Below are 21,643 nucleotides of genomic sequence, written 5' to 3'. Positions count from 1 at the left end.
TCTGAGCCGAACTTTGACAGTTTAGTCAACTTCAAGATAGGCGTAAGCTTTAACAGCCCGACGATAAAGACGAGGCATAACAGTTTCTTATTGTCACAGGATAGAAAGTACATGTGTTTTCACATTTGTTTTATAGTAATTGGCCATGTGTGTTTGTAAACTAAGTAGATGAAATTCTGTAATTATGGCCCAATGCTAGATTATTGGGTGCGTGTAGATGGTATACGAGAATTTATTGGCCTCTTGGAGACTCCTGTCTTGAATTTGCATGTTATCAATATAAGCTACACACTTTTTTCTCTTTTGTTTGGATTTAGGAACAACTATATCACTTTTTATGACGTGTCTGTGTTCCTTCCTTCTCCGTCTTATCTTCCTCTTTCTTCTCCTGAGAAAACCTCCTTGACTATCGGGATAGATACAATCGCACCCTTTCCCGCGCTACTATTCGATGTCTCGAGCGAATTCACGGTGAGGATGGTGCATTTTATCTCAGGGCTGAGATTGGAAGTCATACTAATCTGTGCTTATAGCGCAGTTACTTCCCATACAGCCGGGCAAACGGACGAGATCAAGTCAGTTCAAGCATACCATGTAGCAGCCTGTCGTCCGAGAAAGTGGCTAACCGGCAAATCGCAGTCCCGCCGGCATGTCTCCGAGAAAAAAGGGAGAGCAAACAAGGCAGGCGACTATCCTGTCATAAGAGAGGATCTTATAATGTGCCTGGGCAGGTGAGAAAGCATTTGAGACTGGCCTAGATCCGTCAGGTGCGCTCAAGTCACTGTCCCGATAAGGGCCATACTCGCTAGGTGCATGCCTAATGCTGGATGGCGAGCACATTGAATCTTCTGTGAGACTTATGTCTATGAATTTCCACGTCTTCCCTGTGGTTTAAAGCACTACTGGTTCTGAATAAACAGGCCGAAGCTTGACTTGCTGTTCGATATTCGAAGAAACGCCACTCGACGCGCTTGTGCTTGGCACAACGAACTCGAATCCTGGAACTGACTGATAAGTGAGCGCCTCCTTGCAGAAAAGAGGCGGTCGCGTGTATGTTTCGCTTTTTATACACTGTTTGCTATGTTCAACAAGACCACCATCATCCACTCACAGAAGGTGTTGAACACTAATACACACATCAGGTTATAGCAGCTAGCTGCAGTTGCATTAGTATCAGCCATCAATTTACAACACTGGGGCACTATGCCGGAAGAACTGCAGCGGTGAGTCCCAAGACACATGCGCTAGTAACGCCAGACTCAGGCCATCGAGTCCGACTCCCTCTCACTTCAAAGACATCTGCGCGGCTGGTCGCTATATTATTCCCACGCTCTATCGAGGATCAACCCAATGAGGAAGCAATGATAAGATGCCCGATGCTTTGACTCACGGGATCGGCATCGGTCATTCGGGATATTTCAGCTTCTTCTCAGGCTCCGTCCAACAACATGGATGCATCCTTCTGAATGCTGCAACCTCGTCATCATGGATCAGATTAAGTCCGCACGTCATAGAGCAGATTTTTGCCATCACTCATGGCATGATATTCGTAGACGACTACTACCCCAATAAGCAGAGCTACCGCTGAATCTACCAGTCGCAGTCAAGTCGGTCTCTAGCGTAGTGCAGCAACGCTCCTCAGTGGACGGAAAAACCCGCCTAGCATCTCCGCACAATTTCTCCGGATGTATCCACCGTGGGCCACCAACTCACTCCCTTCCCCCGGAATTGCTGGATCCAGCTTAATGTGCGGGGAGAGATGGGGTTTGTCTCTGCGGGTGTGCGGGTATCATGGTCGCTGATGTTCGGGGTTGTTCCCTCGCCAGAGCCTATCGGGTTTCTGCTCGGCACGACTGAATACTCTCTAGCATGCTCTCCAGCCTTCGGGATCTGTCCCTACACAGTTTAGTAAGATGGAGACGACTGTGTTAAATATTCGTATGACCTCCGGGAAGTGAGACTTTCGGCCTCTCCCTTGGTTCTCTTGCTTTCCCTGGGAATGCCCTGTGCTGCTAGGATCAATTGTCAATTGCCTACCAGTCTTTGGACAATCCTCCCATAATGAGTCTCCTCAAGAACTATCGCGTTTACCTCCTCACAGCAGTGGCCTACTCGGGGTCACTTCTTTTCGGTATGCATACACTCGGGAATCAGATATGCTCTGTGAACTAACGCTTGTTGACTACTAGGCTATGATACGGGTGTTATGGGAAGTGTTCTTTCACTGACTAGCTTCAAGGAAGATTTTGGAATACCGACTGGCTCTTCTGGTTTTGCTTCCTCCAAGAGCTCCGACATCTCATCCAATGTTGTGTCCTTGCTGACCGCGGGCTGCTTCTTCGGCGCCATTTTCGCTGCCCCCCTTAACGAGCGCATTGGCCGACGCTATGCACTGATGGTCTTCACCGTCGTATTTCTCATCGGAGCCGCTGTTCAAGTTGCTTCGAAGCATCACATTGGACAGATCTATGGTGGTCGTGTCATAGCTGGCTTGGGAATTGGTGGAATGTCCAGTATCACGCCTGTGTTCGTGAGCGAGAACTGCCCCCCAAGCATTCGAGGCCGAGTTGCTGGAATGTTCCAAGAGTTCCTGGTCATTGGAAGTACCTTCGCCTATTGGCTGGACTATGGTGTATCCTTGCACATTCCCTCAAGCACGAAGCAATGGCGTGTTCCCGTCGCTGTTCAGCTGATTCCTGGCGGTCTTATGCTACTGGGGCTTTTCTTCCTCAAGGAGTCTCCTCGCTGGCTGGCTGGTAAAGGACGACATGAAGAAGCTCTTCATTCTCTCGCGTACATCAGAAACGAGTCTCCTGATAGCGAAGTGGTTCAGAAAGAATTTGCTGAGATCCGGGCAGCCATCGATGAAGAGGTAGCAGCTACCGAGGGGCTGACATACAAGGAGTTCATCCAGCCGAGTAACCTCAAACGCTTCGGATTTGCCTTCACTCTCATGCTTTCACAACAATTTACGGGCACCAATTCAATCGGATACTACGCTCCGGAGATCTTCCAAACTGTCGGACTTAGCGCGACTAACTCGTCTCTTTTCGCTACCGGCGTCTACGGAACCGTGAAGGTTGTAGCGACGGCTATCTTCCTGTTCGTTGGTATCGACCGTTGGGGTCGGAAGCTCAGTCTGGTCGGCGGATCCATTTGGATGGCGAGCATGATGTTCATCATTGGCGCTGTATTGGCCACGCACCCTCCGGACACTAGCGCTGGTGGTGTCTCCCAGGCTTCTATCGCCATGGTGGTCATGATCTATCTCTACGTGATCGGCTATTCGGCTTCCTGGGGCCCTACTCCCTGGGTGTATGTGAGCGAGGTAAGAAAACCGTCACTGAGCTCCTCTGGACAAAATTATCTAACAGGCCCGACAGATCTTCCCAACACGGCTACGTTCATACGGTGTCGGTCTGGCAGCCACATCCCAGTGGCTCTGGAGTTTCGTCGTCACCGAAATCACCCCCAAAGCCGTCCATAACATCGGCTGGCGGACTTTCCTCATGTTTGGTATCTTCTGCGTTGCCATGTGTGTCTTCGTCATCGTCTTCGCCAAGGAGACCAAGGGCCGCAGTCTCGAGGACATGGACATCCTCTTCGGCGCTGTCAACGAGGCGGACCGCCGTGCTGCGGTGGAACATACTATGCACAAGCGCGGCTCCTCCCACATCGAAGACGTAGATGAGGAGACCGAGCGTGTTCGCCATGAGCAGGACAAGGTCTAGCTGGGCTAGATCAGTCCTTGTACGAATGAAATAAATAACCCGTCTTTGGGTATGACTAGATGGTCTCAAAGTTGGGCGAATCAGCATAGATCTAGATGTTAGATGGGGGCTTATATATCGGTCTTCATAGAATCGGGTTTTGTTTATTACTAGGATCTCGAGATGATTCTAACACCGGCTGGACTGACGTTGTGTGATACTATGCATGGTTTCTTTCCCCATTCCTTCGTCCAACGAACTTGTCCTGGTAGAACTGAGAAGATTATATTTCAGCCACGGTAGACCCAGCCGTCTCCTGATGTAGAAAGTACTACACAAGAACAGTTAGTTTTGAACAGGCTAGAACTATTCGTCAGAACTGATGCCTCGGGATAAAGGGAAATCATCATGGAATCGCAAGTCACCGAGTCTCACCAGGATCCAAAATTGTAGACTACAACACAAATAAACCATTGATAACAGAGTGATACAAACTCGAGCATAATTTTATTGACCACAACAACCAACTCCTCAATAGAGAGACTTCCGCTCAATAGAATCTCAGACATCGTTAAATTCTCACTAAATAGACCGACTCCGGTCTTCAACCAGAAGAGTTAGCATCGAGACCAGGTAGTATCTAGTCCTAATTCCAATGTCTCCAATTCTAGTACCACACCACCGCTATTGACCGGCAATTGAATGAACTTGTTGAATAAGCCTTGCCGCTGCTTTTTAAATGCTTTATTTTTTCACCCCCACCTTCTTTCCTTTCCCCGTATAACCCTAAACACTCCGAGATTGATGGACTGGTGCTATTCTTAGATGTGCTCGTGTTGGGCTGAGACATGAGGTGGTTGTTAATCTCGGTGGCACAGTCTTGTCTGTTTTCATTTTTGTAATTTCCTTAATAGGTGGTTATGTTGGCAGATTGGGGGTGTACTTGAATTGACGGGAGTTCTGTAATTAGGTTCTGAGATGTGGGCATGTCGATAATGTTAAGTGAAAGTAATTTAGTAGTGCAGATGGTAAACAAAGTTGGCAAGAAATGAGCAAAAATAGAGTTAGACCTTTTTACTATCTAATAATTTGACTATGATGATTAACTTCACTCGTTAACTCAGCTTTGAGGCTGAGCTGGCGGTCAGTTGTACTTTCCTTATCCATCTATTACTTTCGCCCCTGTTTCGGTTAACTATCGATGGTGAGGCTTTCCATAGTACCTCATCGTGGTGTCAAGTTGCGGTGAAGGATAGACCAGTTGGTGATGCTTAAGGTGAGCGAGGGAGTAGACGGACAGAATCCCTACTTACTCTTTAGTAAAGTCATCGACAATTGGCTTCTTTTTCCTGGTACATCATCCCGAGATCAGAATAGATTGGCCAACCCTCAGCGATGTTGCTCGACTGGAGATACTGGGTCTTTGCGACCCTTTTCATGCTACATTGTCTCATGCTGGCGGACGCGGCCTCACATGGAGCGAAGGAGTGTCGGATCCCACGGCTAATTGAAGCAACAGCAGAGCAGCTTCAAGAGGGTCTTAGGAAAGGGTGCTTCGATAGTGTTGGTTTGGTCAAGGTTAGTGACTTCTGCCCTATCACTTGTATTTTGTACTACTGTGCCGGCGGGATGCTGACAGTTACAGGCGTATACTGCTCGAATCAGTGAGATTGATGTGCATTTTGGTACGATCCTCGAGTTGAACCCCGATGCGCTGAGTATAGCGAAGCAGCTCGACCGCGAGAGGAATCAGGGGCATATCCGAAGGTAAGTTGCTGTATCTGTAATAGTATTGGGTGGGTGGCTGATTGACTATTGTAGTCCGCTGCATGGCCTGCCAGTCTTGCTGAAAGACATGATTGGCACGAAAGATAATATGCAAACAGCAGGTATTATGCCTTCATTCTGATCGGATTCATTGCGTTGGCTGACGAAATGCTAGCTGGCTCTTGGGCGCTTGTTGGAGCCAAGGTTCCTGCCGATTCAACTGTGGCTACGAAGCTCAGGGAAAATGGTTTGGTCATCCTGGGCAAGACTAGTATGTCGGAATGGGCCAATTTTCGTTCGATGAACTCGTCAAATGGTTGGAATGCGCGGCGCGGATACACGTTCGGGGCATACTATCCTGACCAGGACCCGAATGGAAGTTCGAGTGGCAGTGCTGTTGCGACTGATCTGGGTCTCAGTACGTTTGCTCTGGGAACTGAGGTACGTTGGAAGATACTTTTTTTTGTGTATGAAATAGGCACTGACTGCGGTAAACTAGACCAGTGGGAGTATACTGCTTCCAAGCGAAAGGAACAACATCGTCGGAATCAAGCCAACCGTTGGACTTACTTCACGCTACATGGTCATCCCTCTTAGCGAGCGCCAGGACACCATTGGACCCTTGGCTCGGACAGTCAAAGACGCAGCTATGTTGTTGCAAGCAATTGCTGGCCTAGATGAAAAGGATAATTATACCTTGGCTTCGCCATTTGCAGCAAAGTTGCCCGACTACTTGGCAGCCTGCAAGCTGTCGGGGCTACAGGGCAAGCGTATTGGTATCCCTCGAAATGTCATCGACTACCTAGGCCCCGCAGGTGCCCCGATAGTTTCGGCATTCGAAAAAGCAATCACTGTAATAAGCGCTGCCGATGCTATAGTCGTGGATAATGCGAACTTCACAGCGTACAGTGACTTTTATGGCAGCTTGAGTCCGGCCATAGTTGTGGCTGCTGACTTTTCGACAAACATCAAAAGCTATCTGAAGAATCTGGAGCAGAACCCAAACGGCCTCTATAGCCTTGAAGACATTAGGAGCTTCACCCAGCATAGCGCATTGGAAGATTACCCGTCGCGCGACACGGGGGTGTGGGATCAAACCATTGCTTTGGGCATGAACAACACATCCCCGAGCTTTTGGTCCTTGTATCAGCAAACCCTCTATTATGGAGGGGAAGGAGGACTCTTAGGAGCGCTGTCCCGTGACAAACTCGACGCTGTCATTCTGCCCACTCTTGTGGGCTTCGACATCCCAGCTGTTGTTGGTACCCCAGGTATCGCTGTTCCTCTGGGAGCATATCCGGATGAGACACCAGTGGCATACAACACCCGCGGTGACCTAACTCAGCGTGCCCCTGGTATCCCTTTTGGCATCAGCTTTTTGGGTCCAAAATGGAGTGAAGAAGAGCTGATAGGAATGGCATATGCATTCGAGCAAAAGACACTGGTCCGTAATAAGCTCAAGCGATCTCTGAAGGTGGATAATTAGGTAAAATGGGTCGTAGTCTTGGTATATGCGCAGTGAATTACCTTCATTTGGTTTTGGGGTTTGTAGTTATCATTATATAGCTTTAATAAAGAAGCACTTTGGGATATGTGGTGGAAGACGCAGTTCAGTATCAAGACGGCAGATATTGGCCTGACAATCCAGGTGTCAATGTGATAACCAGAAATGGTTTAGCCTCAGATAGGCTGATAAGATGGATGGAGAAAGTCTTCCGAGCGGGGGCGCGCCTCCGTCAGGCATGCCGGAGCATACCTCAAACAGGGATTGTGGATTCGAGATACCCAGACACTCTGTCCATGAACGGACTCGAACAGACGTGCGCATCTTTGCGCACGCAAATTGCTGCTACTGAAGCCAAACTTGCCGATCTGAAGCGTGAGCTCGAAGTCGCAGAACAGGCTGCCGCGAGCCACAAAATCCAGAATGCAGCGGATGCTGAAGAGGGATTCGAGAGGAGGTGGCCCCTTCTAGACGAAGAGTATCGACGCTATGGGAGGCAGATGATCGTGCCACAGCTAGGAATACAAGGTTCGTGAACCGTGCCCCTCCCCTGTGTTTGGGAGATCTAGGATTACTGACCAGTACTTTCGCAACGCAGGGCAGCTGAAACTCCGGTCGGCGAAGGTGTTGATTGTAGGAGCTGGTGGGCTGGGATGTCCAGCAGCCTTGTATCTTGCTGGAGCAGGTGTTGGCATGCTCGGACTTGTGGATGGAGATTCTGTGGAGTCGTCGAACCTTCATCGTCAGGTATTACATCGGACAAGGAATATCGGGAAGCTGAAGGTGGATAGTGCTATTGAGTACTTGAAGGAGTGAGTTGACACCAGTGATTCAGTTACTACTATTTGTGCAGTATGCTGACCTTGGACTGCTTATCATAGGCTGAACCCTCACTCCAAATACATCGCTCACAGGGAACATCTAGCGCCTGAAGCTGCCCCAGAGATCTTCAGCAACTACGACCTGATTCTCGATTGCACGGATAACCCCGCGACTCGATATCTCATCTCGGATACTGCGGTGCTCCTGGGTAAACCACTGGTGTCGGCGTCTGCTCTGCGCACAGAAGGCCAACTCATGGTATTGAACAACCCTCCCCGACCTGCAGGCGACAAGACCGGAGGTCCTTGCTACCGCTGTGTATTTCCAAAGCCGCCTCCAGCGAATACTGTCACAAGCTGCGCGGATGGGGGTATTGTGGGCCCCGTGGTAGGAACAATGGGCGTTTTGCAGGCCCTAGAAGCAATCAAGGTAATTACCGCGGATGAAACATCCACAGCCCCGCCGCCATCATTGCACATCTTCTCCGCATACTCTACACCTCTCTTCCGCACGATCAAACTTCGCTCTCGTCGGCCAGCTTGCGCGGTCTGCTCTGCCGAGGCCAGCGTCACGGTGGATACTGTACGTTCTGGTTCTACCGACTACATCTTCTTCTGCGGGAGCGCAGATCCAGAGAACTTGCTCTCACCCGAGGAGCGCATCACACCGCGCGAGTATCGTACAAGGCATCACGGCAAGGAGGAAAAGGAACCGACGATCATCGATGTCAGGGAGAAGGTCCAGTACGACATCTGTAGTCTGGACAATAGCATCAATATCCCGATATCTACGATTCTGGCTTCCTCGTCGAGCGCTATGAGTAACGGGGACTCGTCGGCCGATGGTGTGCCTGCGTTACCTCCATGGGTTCCGGCGGACGTAGCGTCATCGCAGTCTACTGACCCCGTGTATGTGGTGTGTCGACTGGGCAATGATTCCCAGGTTGCTGTTAAGAAGCTGAAAGAGCTGGGATTGGATCAAGGAGGAAAGAGGGTCGTGGCTGATATCCGGGGAGGATTTCGTGCCTGGAAAGAGCAGGTTGACCCTGAGTGGCCTGAGTACTAGAGTTCATAGACTAGATGGTCGTACTGTATGTAAATAGTTGTCAATGGACGTGGTATATGAAGTATCATTGCAATTTCTCTGTCAAATAGGTTATAACAACAAGAATTTGACATCCTTCAAGCGCGATAAGCATGAAGGGGGAATGTAACTGGCAGAGAGGAGGAGAAAGAAGGAGTTCAAAAAACAAATCCCTCGAAGAGATTCGTACCCACAACGCTATTCAAGATTGTGGAGACAGACAGTTGTGATGAGCGACCGCTCGACTATTGGAAGGCTAACATAAAAGAGCGACTGTCGATAATGATTCTCATTGCGATTGATTATCGAGGCTGAATTGGAGCAGGAGTTGACATTCAGGTCACCTGCCTTGACTGCCACGAATAAATTTACTCCTTACAAATATCCAGGTCTTCATTGCTCAAGAAAAAGCAAGCATTCCCTCTCTCATCTTCTGCGCCCTGATCAATTTGAAAATGCCAGTTCTTTCCACCCATTTATTTGTCTATCCAAACCGACATGATTGTTGTTCTAATCCTCAACAGGTCGACTACGTACTTCCAATACGATGATGTCGATTCCTGCATGGCAGTGGGTCCATCCACCAAGCATCCGGGCAGTTCCAACCATTCCAGCCAATTCCAGGCACCACGCGGCATCTCCGTTCAGTCCGGAGCCCGTCAAGTTACCGAGATCCGAGTCTTGGTATCTCACTCTGCAAGTCTGAAGCTTCCTCTTATCTTCACTACTACATCTGCTGGGTAAAGCGACCCAGTCAACACGAGCACAACCTAGACTAGCTTATCGGTAAACAGAGGCAACAAATCACCGACTCGGTGCAAAAACTGGTTGTGCTCTTGGCAGACGGCCCAAGGATCCACTTGGGAAAGTCGGCGGTCGATCGCCACTACTTCGACTGTTGCGAAGGTTAAACTTCTCCCTCTCTGGACTCTTTTCTTCCTTTTCCGAAGCAAGAACCGAAGCGAAAATCCCCCCGCGGCCACACAAATCCGTGCCGGAGACACTCCAGCTTACGCAACTACCTGCTGTCTTCTTCCTCGCCCAGTCCAATAGGCGTTCAATCTGCACTCCGCGAGAGTTTAGCCGAGTTGCATCTGGCGTCGCCGATCGCATCACGTGGTCTGGGGAAGTGAGGCCGTGGATGAGGGGCCGGCTCGTGCCCCGGATTCTTAGATCAATCCTATCTGACATTCAGGGGTGAGATCGAGCGAAAAAAAGCTTTGTCGTGGGAAGGTGTACATACACTTCACGATGGCAGCTCAGGTAGACTCGGACCAGTCCTCCTCGCGGGTCTTACCCGGTGAAGATGATGGACGACGGAACCGCGAATGGAAGCTCTTCAGCAAGCTGAAACGGGGTTGGAAGAGCTTGGAACTGGATATGCCGACTCTGCTTCTTATGATGAAGTATGTTCTGTGTCTCTTAGCTGCCGAGCTCGTATTGATTTGAATTCACAGGGGTGCCCTTGCACCAACAATTTGTGTAGCTATGTAAGTTCACCCACAATTCTCTGCTACTTATGCCAGACTAACAAAATGAAGATATCAAGCGGATGCTGTGGCATCGCTTTTCAATACTGTGGGATATCTCGTGGCCATCATTTCCGTCTTGGGATTCTCAATCATGCCCCGGGCCAAGTTCATTCAGATGATGGTCCTCGACGTATTAGCTGTCTGTGTTGCATCAGCTGTTGCTCTACTAATGATGTACTCGTGTGTCAAGGCACGGGAGCATTCTGAGTCCTCTGCTGCCGCTGCCGACGGAAGCACAGCATACAACTCGTCTGCAGCAGCCGTCAGTGGCGTTTGGTTGTTCTTTGAGATCTACCTGGTTCACACCTTTCGAGCCAAATTTCAGCAATTCCAGTTTCCCGTGATTATTTACTCGATTGTTGCCAATGTTACGTTTGTTTATGCTTCTAGGCTTGGGACCATGGCTGCTGCGATTACGCTCGTCAAGAAATTGCTCGAAGCATGCCTGACCGGGTTGGGAGTGGCAACGGGTGTCTCATTGTTCATACTTCCCAAAAGTACCCGAGGCATCGTCTTCAAGCAGATGGCAGGCTACATCGGCGGTCTGCGTGCTGCCCTCAATGCACACACGGCGTACTTCGAAACGTTGGAAAAGGACGACATGTTCGGGAGGGCAGAGACGTACGATTCGACCGTAGAGAAGATTACCGATAAGGGTAAGGTGTATAGTCCGGAAGCGCAGGCTATCCGTACTGCCTGTCAGAAAGTCACAGACCTTCATGCCAAAATCCATGGGGATTTGACATTCGCCAAGCGCGAAGTTGCAATTGGGAAGCTTGGGCCAGACGATCTCCAAGCCATCTTCCGACACCTGCGCCAGATCATGATACCCGTAGTCGGGTTAAGTTTTGTCGTGGACATATTCCAGCGCCTATCTGACTACAACAAATGGAACCAGCCCATTGACATGACCGGGGCAGAAATTCCCGACCAGGTACGCCAGAGGGTGAGACTGGAGTGGAACGAGATCATGAGAGCAGTCCATGATCCTTTCAGCTCAATGATCCACACCATTGACGAGGGTCTGCATCATGTGTCTCTTCAGCTTGAGCTAACAAAGCCGCCAAAACCATCGAAAGCGGGCAAAGAGTCGGAAGATGTGGAGGCAACGGCTAGTCCGAAACCGGGCGAGCAAGGTTTCGGCGAGTATTACGAGAAGAAGCTTCGCAACTTCAAGTATGCCAAGCGGGTTGCCTTGCGAACTTGGAGCGAAGAGAAGGGGATAATCCTGCCTCCTGACTTTTTCGAGCACCCGTCGTCTGTACATTTGGATGTGGACGATATTCCTGATGACAAGTTTGGAGTCGGCCGAGACAGGAGCCGACGGCAGCTGTACTTGATTCTCTATGTAAGCTTGCTCTCATACTTGATGTCTACTGATGCTGACTATATCACAGGTGGAGCAGCTGCTCGAATCCACTGGCCACGTTGTCCATGATTTTATCCAGTTTGCAGACGAGAAGGTTGCAAGTGGGAAGCTCGCACGGAAGCGTCTCGTAATTCCCGGCTCAAAGCGTCTGCTGAAATGGTTCATCAGCGCTTTCAAGGCGGAGGACTCACATGAGGACGACAACTTGGGTGGTGACATCAACTCACAGAACAACATCCTTCAACTGGGCGAGGCTTATAAACACCGAAAGGACCCGGAACACTTGCCGCCGGAGAATACGTTGGAGAAAATCGGTGACAAGATTCGCCTCATACCCACGGCATTGCGCTCTCCTGAGTCGGCATATGGATTCCGAGTTGCATGCGCTACGATGACCGTTGCTGTGGTTGCTTTCCTTCACGACACGCAAGACTTCTTTGTCAAGCAGCGATTCGTTTGGGCCATGATCATGGTTAACCTCAGCATGTCACCCACTTCCGGGCAAAGCATATTCGGCTTCGTTCTTCGTCTCCTCGGTACGGTTCTGGCCATGGTGCTCAGTCTTCTGGCATGGTATATACCGGGGCAGAAGACCCCTGGAATCATCGTATTCCTGTTCATATTCTTGACGTGTGTTTTCTACGTGCCGATCAAGATCTTCCGCTTCCGTATCATTGGAATCATCACAATCATCTCTACCTCGATGATTGTGGGCTACGAGCTCGAGGTGCGTAAGATCGGAGAAGAGGTGGCCACTTCCAATGGACAGCAGTACTATCCAATTTACCTCCTGGGCCCGTATCGACTGGCCACTGTGAGCGCTGGTATAGCGGTGGCCTTCATATGGACATTCTTCCCCTATCCAATCTCGGAACACTCTGTCCTACGCCAAAGTCTAGGAGCCTCTTTGTACCTCCTAGCCAACTACTACTCCGTTATCCACGAGACCGTAAATGCGCGCATGCGCGGCGACGAGGGTGATCTAGCACTGAAGACATCATCAGGCCGCCGGCTTCTGAAGGCGCGTAACAAGGTGTTCTCAAAGCAAATGCTAATGCTAAACAACCTCCGAACGTATGCCGGCTTCCTGAACTGGGAAGTCGCCATCGGCGGTCGATTTCCAAAAAAACGATATAACAGTATCATAACTTGCATCGAAAAGTGCGTGTCCCCTTTACTATCCATCATGATATCCCCCATACTAACTACCACCAGCATCGTAAGCTACCTCAGTCTTCTAGGCTACGCCTCCGACACCCTCCTCCAACTCGACGGTGACGACGAATCCGACACCGCCTGGGTCCACGACTTCAAAAGACTAGTCGCCAGCGCCCGCGTCACAACCCACGAAATCACCACCGTGCTGTGTCTCCTATCCGCAAGCATAACAAATCGTCAACCGCTACCTCCGTATCTGAAAACACCCCGTCCATACAGTTTCTCCAAGCGTCTGGAGGCGCTTGACAAAGATATTCTCAGTCTGCGACACATCGCAGAACCAGGGTTCGCTACGTTTTCCGTACTGCAGATCTCGACACGTTGCATCGTGGGTGATGTGGAGAGATTGATGAGGTGAGTGGTTTTCCCTCCCTTTCTTCCACTACTTTATTAAGGTTCCTGGAATGAGAGTTGCTAATGAGTGTTGTTTCTTTGGTTCAGGGACGTCAAAGCCCTAGTAGGCGAGTTGGACTTCTCGTTCCATGCTATAAGTACCGCGCATAGTGTCAAGTCGTCGGCAGAGGTGTCGCGGCTTTCGAGACCGCCGTCGCGCGATAAGGTGGATTAAATCGATCGATTGATTGATTGATGAGGCATGAGTGATTGACTGACTGATTGATTGATTGATGTATATACCCGATAGATAGTTTGAAGTTGTTGCCATGTTGTGAGGAGTATGCGGTGGCATTCGTCCCTAATTGACAGTGTATATAAACGTGAAGCAGACCAAGGACCTGTGCATCATAGTATCCTATTAAAGCAAAACAATCAATAGTTCGACTTCATCAGAAACCAGATTCATTAATCCAAGCAGGTTTCCTTTCACCATCCATCATATTGACAACCATAAGAACTCCTTACATCATACTACCTACAGTAGCAATAACCGACAACCCCGCATTTCCTCATCATCCTTCACCCCCCCCTCATCACACCACTTAGTACTTATCATATAATCAATCCACATACACACGCATCCCATAACCAACTACAAACCCAACTAGTATATGTATATATATATATATATATAATGACCACAACCAACGCAACAATCCTCATAACCGGCGCTGCAGGGGGCATCGGCCTAGCCATATCGCGGCACTTCAACGCCCTCCACCCGACCAGCACCATCATCCTCACTGATCTGCCCACTCACCAAGAGACCACTGAATCTCTGATTCAGAGTACATTCCCGCATCCGGAAAAGGCTGTCTTTCTTCCCGCTGATATTCTGGACTGGGGACAAATGTCACGTCTGTTTAGGATAATTGCGCAGGAATATGATGGGGTGGATGTGGTGGTTGCGAATGCGGGGATGATGGAGTCTACGTCTGTTTTGGATTTGGAGGATGTTGATGAGACGGGGGAGTTGAGGGAGGGTTTGGAGGCGAGGAGGGTGGTGAATGTTAATTTGCTGGGGACTTTGAGTAGTATGTTTACCTTTTCTTGTTTTCTTGAGTTTTCTGGGGGGGTGTTGTGCTAATGGTGTTGATGATGGTGTGAAGCGCTGCGATTGGCAATGTATCACATGAAAGAGAAGGAGAAGAAGAACGGGTCAATTGTGCTGGTGGCTTCTACGTCGGGGTATTTTGGAGGAACGGGTGTCACGGCTTATGTGGCTTCCAAGCATGGTGTTGTGGGGTTGCTTCGGGCGTCACAAGTGACGGCGCAGAAGTATGGCATTCGGGTTAATGCCGTTGCACCGTTTATGACCCCGACTAGAATGACGGCTGGTTTGTCTCAGAGCTGGCAGGATGCTGGGCTCGAAGCGAACTCTCCTGAACGGGTGGCGGAGGTTATTGAGCAGGTCGGGATGGATACGGATCGAAGGGGCTCTTGTATGCTGGTGAGTACACTGAATCGCACAAGTGATTGTGATGTACAGTCGCACTAAGCGACTTATGTGCTAGGTTGCTGGAAGATTTCTCAGAGAGATGGAGTCGACAAGGATGGCATTGCTCCCATCATGGCTAGGTCAAGACGTTGCGGATTTCATGGCGAAAGCAATGAAGTTTATTGCAGATATCGGAGGCTATGTGCTTCCTGCTCGTCTATAGAGAGATTGGTTACATGCACTCACGTGAATGGTGTCCTCCGGGATGGCATGGAGCAACTCTTCTACAACTCTTTAGATCACTGCTCCAGGATTAAGTCACCGAGGTCAGAGCTCACATACCAGTCATTGCGCGGCAGCCCCTTTGCCCCAGTAGCCAGAGTTGGACCTTGAGTTTCCAGGACGGAGGAATGTGAGGACCACCAATCAGGCAGCTCGTGTATCATAGTTGTGCTGAGCCAATCGTCACAGCTGCCCAGTAACCAGCCCTCATCCCCATGTTCAGCTTAGGGTGCCTGTATCTCCCCAGGAACATGTGCCTCTACCATGCGGTCTGTGCCCTGCCCCTTGCATTTCTAACTCTCATCATCTGTCCTTTTCGATTGCTGTAGCAGACCCCTTCCAGAACAATGATAGCCTAGTGTGAAGTCCTATTTGACCAGCGTATTCCTCCACGTGCCGTGGAAACTGTTCAGCGTGCTCACGAGAGACCTGCGGTACCATTCCCTATGGGAGTTGAGTATATTGAATTCAGCCATGCGAAGGATGGCCTGGAGCCGCAACTTTGCAATTGTGCTAGTTCTCAGAACTTGGTCGAGGTTGCCAGCGCAGAGCATCTGCGCCACAATGCCGCGGCGAATCTGGTCGCGGAATGGAAACTCGGTGTTAAAGAATGGCTGGTCCTGACCTGCGTCTCTTTATTGATGACAATGGATGCCTTCAATGCGACCGTAGTGCTTCCCCTGATAACAGTATGTGTGTTCATATGTCCGTCCTCATCTAAACGTCTGATCACCTGATATGGATAGAGCAGAATCTATCAGCCACATCTGAACAGCCACTCGGAAACACACTATGGATTGAGGCATCATACCTTCTGGCTAGTGCGGCAAGCCAGCCATTCTCTGTCATGCTCGCAGCAATTTTTGGGGTAGGGCCTATTTCCCTTGGAGCTGCTGTGCTGGCCACAGTGGGAACGGGGGTCTGTAGTGGTTCGATGAGCTTAGCTTGTCTGGTTCCAGGGCGGTTTGTCCAAGGCGTAGGCTGTGGAGGAGTAATTGCGACCTCGCTTCTGATGATAGATGAAGTCATCCCATATGCTCACCAGGCTCGAATTACTGGGTATGCCTTTCAGACTCGAGTGGTCGGGGCCATTGTTGGCCTGATCGTCGGTGGGTTGCTTGTCGATCACGCCGTCTGGACCTTTTATGCCAGTCTTGTTTTCTGCACACTGGGACTTTTGGTCATTCCGTTCGCAGTTGAGTTGCGGACCTACAAGCGTATCGCAAAGTGCAAGGCGTGCGAGCTTGACTGGCAGGGTGCCGTGTTGACCTTTATGGGAATAGGCTGTCTTCTCATAGGCGTCAATTGGGGCGGGATGTTATACGAATGGACTAACTGGCACGTTTTGGTAGTTCTTGGTGCTGGGGCAGCCTCGATCATCGTCCTAGTCCTGTATGAGAGTCTGTGGTCTGTCCACCCGCTTTTCTCGTCGATCATTTTCAGCAGCATCGCAAGGACCATGTTGTACCTAAGTAGCTTGCTGCACGGATTCCTGGTAAGTTATCAGCTTGTGGAAACGGACGAAAATCACTGACTTGCGATAGTTATCCTGCCATCTCCTCAACTGTGCCCTGTATCTAAGACTGATCCAAGAATTGCCGTCTGTATTCGAAGGGCTCAGTCTCCTCACGGTCGTCAGTCCGGCGTTGTTAGCGCTCATTCTGACAGCAAGGGTAAGACTTTTGCGAAACCCGAGTATCTTTCCCTGGATGGTCCGGATCGGATGGTTGTGCAGCGTCCTTGCGACAGGCTTCTTCACTATCCTAGACGACAGCACTCCACCTCAAGTATGGGTTTTCATCTTGCTTGGTGCAGGAATAGGCCACTCCCTCCTTATTTCTGGGTACCATCGAGGGGTGCACCACATACACCAGCCGAGCAGAGATAGTGAGCACTACTCAGTATCAAGCATCCTCATGTACTCTTGTCTGCGGACGTGGGGGATGTGTATTGCTGTTCCTGTTGGCGGGGCGATCATTTTGCATCGAATAGTGAGGGAGGAGGGCGCAGAGAGAAGTCACTTTGATTTCCAAGCAGGCGAGGCCTCCTCATCGCAGCAGAGCAGGGATCAGAAGGAGATGCTTGTAGGTGGGTTTCGCATGCTATGGCGAGTTATGGTCGGGGCTTCTGCTTTAGGAGGTGTCAGCTCGTTGTTTGTGAAATGATGTATAGCAGAGTGCGATGTGATATTAGGAAACGATTGAATGCATGTACTGAACGATTTTCACATACCGATGAACATGTAGATGAGAAGGCTACCCATTGTGCAAGATATGAGTCGGTGGGATGGCTAAACTAAACGGGAAGGAACTTCAGCTTCACGACATCCACCATCTACTTTCCTGACCAGTAACTACGGGTTACTATGCATAAGAAAGACGGAGGTGGAAATCACACCAATTCATTCAAGGCCAACACAAGCAATTTAGTTGAGATACTACATCCAGCTCAAAAGAGACACCAAAACCATCTCGCTAACAAACATTGTCATACTAGAAGAGGCGGTATCAAAAGACAAACAACATCGCTTCAAACACCAATACAGCAGATTAACCAAGAGCAATACATCATAGAGATACCTTAAAGAAGGCAAGTTACATCATTCAATCACTTCCCCTCTTCATCTTCGTCATCATCATCATACTGACCCTTGTTCTTCTTAGGATGAGGCGTAGGCACTCTCTTCAACGGAGCACCAAATTCATAGTCATCAATCCCCATAAACTCGACGACTTCTCCTTCAATAACACGGATGCTCTGTTCGTCGTCTTGGGTAGTAGGCTCCTCGACAACACCATCAACGGCAAAAGGAGAATGATGTGACACCTTCTGCCTCTTCTTCGGCGGCTCATTGTCGTTGCCATTAGACATAGAGACATACATAGAGACGACTGGCTGGCTCTTGGCTTTGACTACCTTGAGCCAGTTGGAAAAGGACACGATCTTCTCCATTTCGACTGTTGTTGGTCGTAAAAAGAGAGTGGTTTGTTTGGTTAGAGAAAAGAGAAGAGTAGATGGATAGCAGTTTGCAAGCGCAAAAGCAAGAGCAAGTATAATAGCTAGAAGTGTGTTCTTATATTTGAACTTCAAGCGTAGTAAGTGAAGGATTAGGTAGTTGAAGAAGGGAAAGAGTAAAAGATTTCCGCTTGCAAGAAACGGGGGGCTCTTATACTTCCCTTCATTTAAGGTTTATGACCCCTTCTATGTTCTATATATCACGTCTACCTCATCGACGCTACCTCTTTGGGCCAATAGCTGAGTTTGATCTGTGTTTACTAGTAGTGGTTCCGCTGGATGGGAGTAATGCACAGCCCTATAGGGATACATGGACATGTGGTGTATACACATCCTTACGCTTACAACATCTAGACCTGACACACTGCCCAAGTGTTGAAGTATAGTGACAACAGAAGCTGTAGTGTATTTGACTTGGTTTGTTATTCTCAAGTATGTTCTCTACTTCGCGTACAAATATACAAGTTTCGTCTATGTCATCCTGTGCGTCAAGAATGAGGTCACAAATGAGTTCGGTAGTAGATGATATCGCATAATGAAGATGATTATTCGAGCCAATCCCCCAACTTAATGCGAGAAGTCTTCCTTGCTCGTGAAATGGGCTTAAATAAGTGTAGAATAAGTTCAAACATGATCCTTATAGCAGCTAGTATGTGCACATACCGTACCGGGCATTGTTATCGTGATATCTTGATGTATGTTTGAGTTGCTTTACTACTTCATGTTTTCATAAAGAAAAGGGTAAATCCTGAGTCGGTGTGGATGCAAAGAACATTCAATTTCAGGATGATGCATCTACTCCTGAAGGACTGTTTGGGGTGAAGTATATCCGGCTCGGCTATCCAGATTAGGCCTTTGTTCCTATTTTGGGGTAGGTGCAAAATTTAATTACCGACAGCTATCTTATCATCAGATTTTTGCATTGTATACTCGTCGCTAAATGTGAACAGAACAAGATCTACTTGAGCAGAGCAATTGACAGAGAATAATGTCATTGTGTTGGCTGGTTATCAACCACATTAGGGTCGTGAACACTCCCCATGAGTAATTATAGAAATAGATACACGAAAGGTAACTTATCAACAACACCGCGTCCCCTGAATAAATCCACTGCTTATTAGTGTAAATGAGTTAACTCATTTACAGGTTGCCCTGACCGGCGTTGGCAACAACGCTAGAGGCAACAGAGGTGTAAGCCGTAGCAGAGGCAACGTTCTTGCCCTCGAAGTCAGAGAGGAAAGAGGTGTTGTCCTCGGAGAAAGTGCCGGAGGAGCCGAAGCCGTTGATGACACAGTCACGGCCAAGGTAGGTGGAGCAGACTTCACCGGAGGTGGTGGAGGGGACGGTGAAGGCCTCGCCCTCATAGGTCTCAAGAACAGTGTCGACGTTCTGGAAAACGTTGCCCTCAGCCAAGACGTAACCACCCTCACCGATCTCGAAGGCGTGGCCGGAGATGTCGTACCAGTAGTTGTTGACCTGTGGTGGTGATTAGTTAAAGTCGAAAGTGACCGGCAGCGATAGAACTTACAGCGTGAAGGAGAGTGTTGTCCTGGACCTTGGGGGAACGGCCGGAGGTGTGGTAGATGTAGTTGCCCTTCAGGGTGACCAAGTCGGCGTCACCGTCGAGGTAGATGGCCCAGTAGTGGTAGCCATCGCAGGTGGCGGAGTATTCGGAAACACCGTCAATGTAGTTGTTGGTGAGAGAGACGCGGTTGTCGGCGCTGGTTCCGAGGACGTAGTGCTGGCGACCAATGCGGGCGGTCTGTCATTCGTTAACTTGATACTCTTGATCTAGGTAAAAGTGAAGAAGTGAAGGCTTACAGTAACGTGGTCGATCCAGACCAGGTCGCAGTCATCAAGAGTAATAGCATCACCACCCCAGACGTACTTGGGGTTGATGTCGGTAACGGCAATGTTCCTGATTTCGTTAGAGCAATTTCCTAATGACACCGAGTGTAACCTACTGGATGATGATGTTCTCAGCACCGCTGACAATGCGGAGACCCCTGCCCTTGATGGCACCGGAGGAGCCCTCACCGATGAGGGACTTATTGGAGGTGACGGTGATACCCAGGATACCAGCGTTGTAGCTATTCAAGTTAGATGCGAGATCAAAAACGGATGACAGCAGGCAAGGACATACTATTCAACGCTGACAGAGGGAGCATCGGGCTCGTAGTTCTCGCACCAGTCGTCCTGGTCAATAGCAACCTGGCAAGCGGCCGCGGTACCCCAGGGAGCGCAACCAGTGCCAGTGGTGGTACCTTCGCTGTCGGTGAAGTCGAAGGTCTTGGTCAGGACAATGACACGGGCCTCATCGTCTCCGAGGTAGGAGACCAGCTCATCGATAGAGTCGGGGTAGACGGGGGTGGCATCGCCACCACCGGTGACGCCCTTGGCAAAACCCTCAGCAGAGCCGGACACGCCGACGGCAGCGGCGGAACCAGCGAAAACAGCGGCAGCAGCGCTGAAGATAGTAGAGTACTTCATGGTGAACTGTTTAGAACCAGCTAAGAAGGGGAAAGAAAGACTAAAGTGAAGAGAGAGGTATGTAGAGAAAAGGAAAGGAAAGGAAAGGAAGGAATGGTTTGATACAGAAGAGCTCAACCGGGATGGAATTGGGGCTTTTTATAGGAAAGACTGACTCGTCAGGTTGACGGAAGCATCTGACAAGAATCTGATAGAGCTTCGCCTTTGGCTCAGACCCATTCTGGGTAAATTGGACGGATGATCAGTATGAAACGGCCAAGTGCATCTATGATTAGTAGCCAAGGGCTATCAAGCCAAACCGTTGATTCTTCTCGGTCACTCCACCGGCGCTAAAGTCGGTACTGACCGAGCAGGTGGTCGAAGGGGATCCATCATATCGGACCATGGATGGAGTAATAGGCATCGATGACAACCAAGATTGGAAGGGGAGAGAGGAGTAACTAGTAGCCACATGGTTTGTCCATCGCGGTGATGACCCCTGTTCGTGGACAGTGAGCTGGATGGTCCACTGTGCTTGCTGCCTGGCTATTGAAGGTCATAGGTGGACCTTGGGAATGAGTCGGGGGATTTACGGCGTTTCATGATGCCCGCGCCGGCGCACTTAGTCTCGGTAGTCTAAAGTAGTCCATCCACTCGGGCTGGTGGGCCTCGCGATTGAAATTCTGTAAAGAAGCAATTCCTCCGTCTTGGCAGAGTCCTTGTGGCAATGATAGTCGGGAAAATACCGAATTCGACCATCAGGGTGTAGCTAGTAGTTTGAGGATGTTGCGGATGGAAGGCTGGATGGACGTGCTTGACAGTTAGGGCTGTTCATCACTGGTGAAGAACAAGAGGGGAAGCGAGGGGGCGATTCTGCATCACCGAATATTCCAGCAGCTTTGAAGAGTTCTACTTCCTTGAATTCCACTGAGACCAATTTGATTTCGATTATTAATGGCTTCAGTACCTCCCCACGCCTCTCTCTATCTTTAGTCGGTCTTCTGGTCAAATGAGAGCAGCTGGAAAAGCTGCGCGAAA

General features: G+C 49.6%; 8 protein-coding genes across 8 annotated transcripts; 6 read left to right on the top strand and 2 right to left on the bottom strand.

Annotated features, from left to right (window-relative positions):
• The first annotated feature begins 2,001 nt into the window (after positions 1-2,001).
• On the top strand, positions 2,002-3,975 carry BO83DRAFT_333914 (sugar porter family MFS transporter). Its single transcript, XM_025528358.1, has 3 exons — positions 2,002-2,131; positions 2,190-3,328; positions 3,384-3,975. The coding sequence occupies exons 1-3, from the start codon at positions 2,062-2,064 to the stop codon at positions 3,729-3,731; spliced, it is 1,557 nt and encodes a 518-aa protein (XP_025390002.1). The 5' UTR covers positions 2,002-2,061; the 3' UTR covers positions 3,732-3,975.
• Positions 3,976-5,105: 1,130 nt separating this feature from the next.
• BO83DRAFT_461523 (putative amidase) lies at positions 5,106-7,065 on the top strand (the record flags this gene model as incomplete). Its single annotated transcript, XM_025537263.1, has 5 exons — positions 5,106-5,288; positions 5,356-5,477; positions 5,532-5,599; positions 5,653-5,918; positions 5,977-7,065. The coding sequence occupies 5 exons, from the start codon at positions 5,106-5,108 to the stop codon at positions 6,961-6,963; spliced, it is 1,626 nt and encodes a 541-aa protein (XP_025390001.1). The 3' UTR covers positions 6,964-7,065.
• Positions 7,066-7,221: 156 nt separating this feature from the next.
• BO83DRAFT_356862 (molybdenum cofactor) lies at positions 7,222-8,927 on the top strand. Its single transcript, XM_025529224.1, has 3 exons — positions 7,222-7,509; positions 7,580-7,793; positions 7,863-8,927. The coding sequence occupies exons 1-3, from the start codon at positions 7,278-7,280 to the stop codon at positions 8,866-8,868; spliced, it is 1,452 nt and encodes a 483-aa protein (XP_025390000.1). The 5' UTR covers positions 7,222-7,277; the 3' UTR covers positions 8,869-8,927.
• Positions 8,928-9,884: 957 nt separating this feature from the next.
• BO83DRAFT_221140 (uncharacterized protein) lies at positions 9,885-13,411 on the top strand. Its single transcript, XM_025526822.1, has 5 exons — positions 9,885-10,292; positions 10,344-10,376; positions 10,428-11,766; positions 11,816-12,948; positions 13,003-13,411. The coding sequence occupies exons 1-5, from the start codon at positions 10,138-10,140 to the stop codon at positions 13,361-13,363; spliced, it is 3,021 nt and encodes a 1,006-aa protein (XP_025389999.1). The 5' UTR covers positions 9,885-10,137; the 3' UTR covers positions 13,364-13,411.
• Positions 13,412-13,959: 548 nt separating this feature from the next.
• Positions 13,960-15,403, top strand: BO83DRAFT_376640 (short chain dehydrogenase/reductase). The gene is made up of 3 exons (XM_025530775.1): positions 13,960-14,435; positions 14,511-14,851; positions 14,916-15,403. Exons 1-3 carry the CDS (start codon positions 14,036-14,038, stop codon positions 15,060-15,062), a joined length of 888 nt encoding a protein of 295 aa, XP_025389998.1. The 5' UTR covers positions 13,960-14,035; the 3' UTR covers positions 15,063-15,403.
• Positions 15,404-15,567: 164 nt separating this feature from the next.
• On the top strand, positions 15,568-17,286 carry BO83DRAFT_461519 (MFS transporter; the record flags this gene model as incomplete). The annotated part of the gene is made up of 3 exons (XM_025537262.1): positions 15,568-15,810; positions 15,873-16,616; positions 16,666-17,286. 3 exons carry the CDS (start codon positions 15,568-15,570, stop codon positions 17,284-17,286), a joined length of 1,608 nt encoding a protein of 535 aa, XP_025389997.1.
• A 442-nt stretch (positions 17,287-17,728) lies between these two features.
• On the bottom strand, positions 17,729-18,073 carry BO83DRAFT_386835 (uncharacterized protein; the record flags this gene model as incomplete). The annotated part of the gene is made up of 1 exon (XM_025532688.1): positions 17,729-18,073. The coding sequence occupies one exon, from the start codon at positions 18,071-18,073 to the stop codon at positions 17,729-17,731; it is 345 nt and encodes a 114-aa protein (XP_025389996.1).
• A 1,103-nt stretch (positions 18,074-19,176) lies between these two features.
• On the bottom strand, positions 19,177-21,000 carry BO83DRAFT_221106 (polysaccharide lyase family 1 protein). Its single transcript, XM_025526821.1, has 5 exons — positions 20,280-21,000; positions 20,101-20,226; positions 19,958-20,054; positions 19,665-19,898; positions 19,177-19,612 (listed from the first exon to the last, which is right to left on the bottom strand). Exons 1-5 carry the CDS (start codon positions 20,624-20,626, stop codon positions 19,277-19,279), a joined length of 1,140 nt encoding a protein of 379 aa, XP_025389995.1. The 5' UTR covers positions 20,627-21,000; the 3' UTR covers positions 19,177-19,276.
• Between the last annotated feature and the right edge of the window lie 643 nt (positions 21,001-21,643).

The sequence above is a fragment of the Aspergillus eucalypticola genome, assembly GCF_003184535.1.
Source record: "Aspergillus eucalypticola CBS 122712 chromosome Unknown BO83scaffold_7, whole genome shotgun sequence".
NCBI classification, from domain to species: domain Eukaryota; kingdom Fungi; phylum Ascomycota; class Eurotiomycetes; order Eurotiales; family Aspergillaceae; genus Aspergillus; species Aspergillus eucalypticola.
The sequence above is the reverse complement of the archived record's forward strand: the minus strand, read 5'-3'. Positions and strand labels throughout refer to the sequence as shown.

Excerpts from the sequence above, each read along its gene's own strand:
- BO83DRAFT_376640 (XM_025530775.1), top strand. The coding sequence starts at position 14,036 with ATGACCACAACCAACGCAACAATCCTCATAACCGGCGCTGCAGGGGGC. Across the intron at positions 14,436-14,510 it reads TTTGCTGGGGACTTTGAGTA|CGCTGCGATTGGCAATGTAT; the intron begins GTATGTTTACCT and ends GATGGTGTGAAG. Across the intron at positions 14,852-14,915 it reads GAAGGGGCTCTTGTATGCTG|GTTGCTGGAAGATTTCTCAG; the intron begins GTGAGTACACTG and ends CTTATGTGCTAG.
- BO83DRAFT_221106 (XM_025526821.1), bottom strand. The coding sequence starts at position 20,626 with ATGAAGTACTCTACTATCTTCAGCGCTGCTGCCGCTGTTTTCGCTGGT. Across the intron at positions 20,055-20,100 it reads GCTGAGAACATCATCATCCA|GAACATTGCCGTTACCGACA; the intron begins GTAGGTTACACT and ends TAACGAAATCAG. Across the intron at positions 19,899-19,957 it reads TCTGGATCGACCACGTTACT|ACCGCCCGCATTGGTCGCCA; the intron begins GTAAGCCTTCAC and ends AACGAATGACAG.
- BO83DRAFT_356862 (XM_025529224.1), top strand. The coding sequence starts at position 7,278 with ATGAACGGACTCGAACAGACGTGCGCATCTTTGCGCACGCAAATTGCT. Across the intron at positions 7,510-7,579 it reads GCCACAGCTAGGAATACAAG|GGCAGCTGAAACTCCGGTCG; the intron begins GTTCGTGAACCG and ends TTCGCAACGCAG. Across the intron at positions 7,794-7,862 it reads GCTATTGAGTACTTGAAGGA|GCTGAACCCTCACTCCAAAT; the intron begins GTGAGTTGACAC and ends TGCTTATCATAG.
- BO83DRAFT_333914 (XM_025528358.1), top strand. The coding sequence starts at position 2,062 with ATGAGTCTCCTCAAGAACTATCGCGTTTACCTCCTCACAGCAGTGGCC. Across the intron at positions 2,132-2,189 it reads CTCGGGGTCACTTCTTTTCG|GCTATGATACGGGTGTTATG; the intron begins GTATGCATACAC and ends GTTGACTACTAG. Across the intron at positions 3,329-3,383 it reads CCTGGGTGTATGTGAGCGAG|ATCTTCCCAACACGGCTACG; the intron begins GTAAGAAAACCG and ends CAGGCCCGACAG.
- BO83DRAFT_221140 (XM_025526822.1), top strand. The coding sequence starts at position 10,138 with ATGGCAGCTCAGGTAGACTCGGACCAGTCCTCCTCGCGGGTCTTACCC. Across the intron at positions 11,767-11,815 it reads AGCTGTACTTGATTCTCTAT|GTGGAGCAGCTGCTCGAATC; the intron begins GTAAGCTTGCTC and ends ACTATATCACAG. Across the intron at positions 12,949-13,002 it reads ATCATAACTTGCATCGAAAA|CATCGTAAGCTACCTCAGTC; the intron begins GTGCGTGTCCCC and ends AACTACCACCAG.